This window comes from Neopsephotus bourkii, unplaced genomic scaffold (assembly GCF_033783945.1).
Source record: "Neopsephotus bourkii isolate Nb327-2 ecotype Australia unplaced genomic scaffold, CSIRO-AGI_Nbou_v1 NB_107, whole genome shotgun sequence".
Lineage (NCBI taxonomy): Eukaryota > Metazoa > Chordata > Aves > Psittaciformes > Psittacidae > Neopsephotus > Neopsephotus bourkii.
In genome coordinates this window covers 8,636,326-8,642,325 of record NW_026900624.1, presented here as the reverse complement: position 1 = coordinate 8,642,325, position 6,000 = coordinate 8,636,326, and the positions used below count along the sequence as shown (strand labels likewise).

Here is a 6,000-nt window from a genome sequence, read left to right as displayed (position 1 = left end):
CCAAGAGCTGCCGGAAATTTCACCATCCATGTTAAGGACAGCATCTTATTCCTGGACACAAAGGGAAGCTTGAACCAAATGCCAAACAACTTCCAGTGAGTATTGCTAGCTTCCAACAGCTTTTGCCCTCAGTGTGTGTGTGTGAAACAGATTCAAATCAGTGTGTGTGGAAAACAGATTTAAAAAGAGGTATGTGCTCTCTAACTGGCACAGGGTGTTTTTTTCCTATCACAGAAACATGACACCGGAAAAAAAAACACAACAACAAACCAAAACAAAACCCAAGAAATACAGAATGAGTACACGTTGACTCTAGAAGCAGGAGGCTTTGTCACCCCAGAGCTGTAGTGCACAGCAAGCATAGGCATGAAGACTGCAAGTCTAGCAGTGCCAGGGCACTGATTTTCCAGGTGCACAACCTCCCTGCCGCAGATAGGAACTGGAGCTCTTCTGTCAGCAGGCAGAGAGGCAGGCTCTGAATTGCTTCCACAAGGCACTATTTACGCTGATGGTACTTTTTAATGGAAGTACCTACATCTGATGTCTAATAGACTGGGAATATCTCTTCAGTGAATTACTTCCGAGTCTAGATAATGAGGATAGTGTTTGGTAAATTCATACCATGCTGCTGTGTTCTATGCAACCAATGGGATCAAAGTTAGGGCTCACTGAAGCTAATGAAATAGGAAACATTCATATCCAGTAGGAGGAATTTCTGGCCTAAGGTAAAATGTTGAGTAATGCACTTGCCTAAGATGACAGACTAAATCCAAACAGGTACCTTCACAAAAACAGGAGGGCAGATAAACATCTCTTAACCAATACAATTTTGGATTTTCAATATCAGGTGTGGGAAGCAAGTTCCGATCACTTCTGCTGAAATCATTGTCTCTACTGGAGCAGAAACCCTGAAAGCACAGGAACGCCTCTACATCGTGTGCACGATGGCTGAGTATCTCCACCTCGATTCCTCCCTACTGACCCTGCTACAATACACAGATTTGGCACACAGAGGCTTGCAGAGCCCGACTGTACTGGTTGAAGACACTGGACACATTGACTTTACAGTGAACCACTATGTAGGACTCTCTTGGCCTGTAAAGTGTGGAGCATTTGTCATGCTCCATGAATTCATCCAAGTCCTGCAACAGAACATTGACTCACACCACTTGTCAGAGCTGCTAGGATATGAAATTGCAGGCTGGAGAATACTTAGGAGAGGTGATTATGAAAGAAAGTCTCCAGGACAACAACGTAGGCGATTAATGATCACACCAACACCTACATTAAAACCAATTACAATTACCCAAAGACTAGCTAGAGGAGATGCTTCCAGGCCTTTATCCTCCACTGTGCCAAGCTGCTTACTCACACAACTTGTGATAACATCTACTCAGGGTTTATCATCTTTCTGTGAAGAAAGTATAACAACGGCAAGTTACAAGATGGAGAATAATATCCATCTTATTATAAGTCAAGAAAGTTTGGTCACCTTAGAAATGAATTCAGTGTGGGACATGCCAGCTAAACCACCAGTATCTATTATGTTTGCAGACTCTAATTTTCCAGATCTTTCACCTTCACTGACTACTAAAACATCACTTTTCTTCACTGAACTGGAAGTGCGGCCCACTAGAGCTTCTGACACGTCCTTGCTGTTAGAGCAGCTGGAGAATTACATGCCTGAAACAGACTCATATTTCCTTTACAGTAAAACAGAAGTATCCACATACCGCTTCCTCCAGGACATCACTTCAGACAGAGACCAGCTTTCCAGGCCCACGTACACGTGGGTGATAAACACTCTATATGAACAGCTGCAGAGCTCAGCAGACATACTTCCTTCCAAGAAAGAATTTCATGTATTTTTGCCAGAAGCAGCATCAGTATCAGAAATGACAGATTACACTGAAGAGGCAAAAAGCCACTTTCCAGAACTTGAAATGCTTTCTAGTGCATCCTTCTCTCCAGGACTTCCTTCACTATTCCCAAAAGCTTCAGCAAGAGCCACGACTTCATCTGACATTACATTTCCCATTGATGACACATTTCCACTGGTGCTAGCAAGCAGTAGTTTGAGCCAAGTGTTTGCTAAAGACTATGAGCAGTTGTTTAAGCCTTTTATGACTATTCCACAGCCCAGTGGGTTTCCATTTGCTGTAACTCAGAGAGAAGCACAGACCCTTGAATTTAAACTGAATTTCAGCCCTCAAGCCTCAGCCTGCTTTTCTAGCATGTTATACAGCACATTCCCTAGTAAAGCAGAAGAATCTTATGAACCAAGTCTGATCACTCTGTCCCATCCTAATACCACTCCAGTTCTTACTCTGCCAGTAGACTTTTCTAGCTTTGACACTTCTGAGCTATCCAGACCACCAAACAGGCTTAATTCTTACAGTGGTAACATTCTCAGAACAGAGATACAGTCTGCAAGTATTTTATCCAGCAGCACGAAGGAATTGAAACCAGACAGAGATTTGGGAACATGGATATTGTCAAACACCACCAACCCTACCCTGAAGTCACACAAAATCTCAGACATCAAGTTGGATGCTGTAGAAGTACCTCTGGTGACTTTATTTAATGCCCCTTCTCAACTGTCCAGCAGCATATCAGGTATGTTTCACAGTATCACAGTATCACAGTATGTTAGAGATTGGAAGGGACCTCAAAAGATCATCTAGTCCAATCCCCCTGCCGGAGCAGGAACACCTAGATAAGGTTACACAGGAACGTGTCCAGGCGGGTTTTGAATGTCCCAAAAGGAGACTCCACAACCTCCCTGGGCAGCCTGTTCCAGTGTTCCGTCACCCTCACTGAGAAGAAGTTTCTTCTCAGGTTTAAGTGGAACCTCTTGTGTTCCAATTTGTACCCATTTCCCCTTGTCCTTTCATTGTTTGCCACTGAGAAGAGCCTGGCTCCATCCTCGTGACACTCCCCTTTATATATTTATATACACTAATAAGGTCACCCCTCAATCTCCTCTTCTCCAAACTATAGAGACCCAGCTCCCTCAGTCTTTCCTCATAAGGGAGATGCTCCACTCCCTTAATCATCTTAGTTGCCCTGCGCTGGACTCTCTCCAGCAGGTCCCTGTCCTTCTTAAACTGAGGGGCCCAGAACTGGACACAATATTCCAGATGAGGTCTCACCAGGGCAGAGTAGAGGGGAAGGAGGACCTCTCTCGACCTACTAACCACCCCCCTTCTAATACACCCCAGGATGCCATTGGCCTTCTTGGCCACAAGGGCACAGTGTCGGCTCATGGTCACCCTGTCGTCCACTAGGACCCCCAGGTCCCTCTCCCCTACACTGCTCTCTAACAGGTCATTCCCCAACCTATACTGGAACCTGGGGTTGTTCCTGCCCAGATGCAGGACTCTACACTTTCCCTTGTTATATTTCATCAAGTTATTCCCCACCCAACTCTCCAGCCTGTCCAGGTCTCGCTGAATGGCAGCACAGCCTTCTGGCGTGTCGGCCACCCCTCCCAGCTTAGTGTCATCAGCAAACTTGCTGATAGTACACTCGATAGTAAGTCTTCATGATCTTCTTCCTTCTCCTTTTCTTCTTCCTTTCTTCTGTTATTTAAACAATGCAGGCACTGGCATAGGGAATAGCTGAGTAACCTCCACAATAGCAGAATAAGGCAACTGAAAACATATTGTGTGCAGTTTGACAATTGTACAGACAGCACATGCAGTTGTTATGATTTTTAATATAAAGACTATTGTACACGATATAGGGAATGTATTACGATAGCTACAATAATTTAATGGTTATCCCACTAAGAAACCAAACATGGCAAATTAGGTATTTTAACAGAATTCGTAATGACATTTCTTTGCATTTCATGATCCTGCTCCTCCATGTATCCATATCCAATCAAAACCAGGAGAACTGGAATTGCTCAAACCTTTAAAATTTTGGAATGGAATGTTCTTGCGTAAGTAGTAAGTTGTGCACATAAAGAAACCTCACACTGAAGTCCTTGGAAAGGTGTTTCACTATTCAGAAACAGCCATGTCCTGTAGAGATGCAGTTGCACGTCTTTGAATGGTAAGCACTGGAAGAGGCCTTCCACTAGGAATGGAGAGATCCCAAACTGTTCCTGAGCCCCTAGAAAACACTTTCAGCTCTGCTGTCTAAAGGTAGTGTGACTGTTCAGTCAATCCCCGCTTGGATTTTGGCTAACACGTAGGTCATTTTTAATGCATTGACCATGTTATAATGCCCTTCAGAACCACCAACTTTGTAAAACTTTACTAGACCTGCATAAAGTCTATACCCACAGCACAAGACTGATTTGAAATGTTCAGGTTTGCAATCAGGTGTCCAAGCAAACATCTGTCAAAGCGCACAGACAGACAACACAGCCCTAACACAATACTAATTAACAGTCTTGCAAACACAGGCCATATAGAGATGTTTAAAAAAATACCTGCCTGCTCCAGTGAAGGAAGCCACATTGGCACAGAGTTCCCCCATTTTCTAACGGGAAACTTAACTCTAGCTTCCTTCCCATGCTGGCAAAGAGTTTTCAAACACATGCCCTAAAAGCTCTTGAACCACATTTCCGACCCTAGAGCAAATTATTAACGTAAGATCCCATTTACCTAAATCTAAATGATCTTTTACCTTAAACTGTAATGATCTTCTCATTTTCACAGGGGTGGTTCAAACACTACTGCCATCGTATCAGAATCCAAGCGCCTTGCTGTCTCCCACATCTGAAAGACTACAACAGTCCATGGAAAGTACATGGATTCTTCCTTCATTTTCTTTTTCACAAGAACTTCAGAATATAACCGCAGGTAAGAAGTTTACTTCCATGCTCTTACTTCTGAACATAGCTGTCATCAACCTTTTTATCCATCATGCAAAGTATTTCTGGATTCCTATACTAGAACCCATGCAGACCTCAAAATATTTTGACCTAAAGATTCACATCCTTCTGAATTAATCCCTATTATTTACATTAGGTAATATATAAGGAGAACATAATAACAAGGCATTACCCAATCTTGCAAATTGATCCCTGAAGTGGAGAAAACACACGAGTTCCAGAAATGGCTGGAAGAAAGGACCATTCCTGTCACAGGTTGCAGGAACACCCTGTATCCTGATCTCCCTTACTCCAGGAGCCTGCCACCCAACTTCACCTAACAGTCACCAAGAGAAGGTTGCCTATCAAATTTGTCACATTTTATCATCCTACAGCTTACAGGAGCTCTTCAAGTTAGGCAGATGTGCAGCACGCAAAATAATCCTGTCTCAGGCGGGGTGGCTGCCACCTACAGGAATGGGGTAATGCTGAGACACCTGAATTTAATTATTAATCCAAAATTATTCTCCATGCTAAATACAGCCCAATGGTACAAATCAGAACGATTCTCACTAAATCCTAAAAAAATAAAAAATGAAAAAAATCCATTGTTAGTGTTGTAAGTAGAAAATGAAACAATAACATGTTTAATAATTACCTCATATGTGAGCTCCATTGATGATGTGAGCTCCATTTCAGAATCTGATAAAGGAGCACTAAGACATCAGGGCTGGGAGCAGTTCTTTGCAGAATTAAGAGTTGTTTCTTCTGGAATTGTGTTAGTTTCCCAAAAGGACACTTCATGTGGAAATAATCATGAGTTGCTGCACTTTCCCAGGACCTCAGCTTGTGCAAGCAGGCTCCCAGGGGTTCCTGCAAACCTAATGTTGGGAATAAAGCCAAATCAAGGTACTACCTGATGACAGCCCTGTTAATCAGATACCTGTACTAATGCCTTCATTAGGTAAAGCATCACAGTATTAGGCAGTCTTCTACTAGTCAGCTTCAAACTGTCATTCAGACTTGGAATTTAGACTATCTAATCATACAGGAAGTTTACATAAGCTTTCCATAATACACACACACACACAAATCAAGCAAGAGCTTTTCAATAATAGGAATACTTCCCTTATTCTTCAATATTTAAAGCATTAAGAAACAGGAGAGTTAACTGC

General features: G+C 42.8%; 1 protein-coding gene across 1 annotated transcript; it reads left to right on the top strand.

Annotated features, from left to right (window-relative positions):
• Positions 1 to 437: 437 nt before the first annotated feature.
• On the top strand, positions 438 to 5,057 carry LOC133214106 (uncharacterized). Its single transcript, XM_061356797.1, has 2 exons — positions 438 to 2,616; positions 4,671 to 5,057. The coding sequence occupies exons 1-2, from the start codon at positions 945 to 947 to the stop codon at positions 4,961 to 4,963; spliced, it is 1,965 nt and encodes a 654-aa protein (XP_061212781.1). The 5' UTR covers positions 438 to 944; the 3' UTR covers positions 4,964 to 5,057.
• The last annotated feature ends 943 nt before the right edge of the window (positions 5,058 to 6,000 follow it).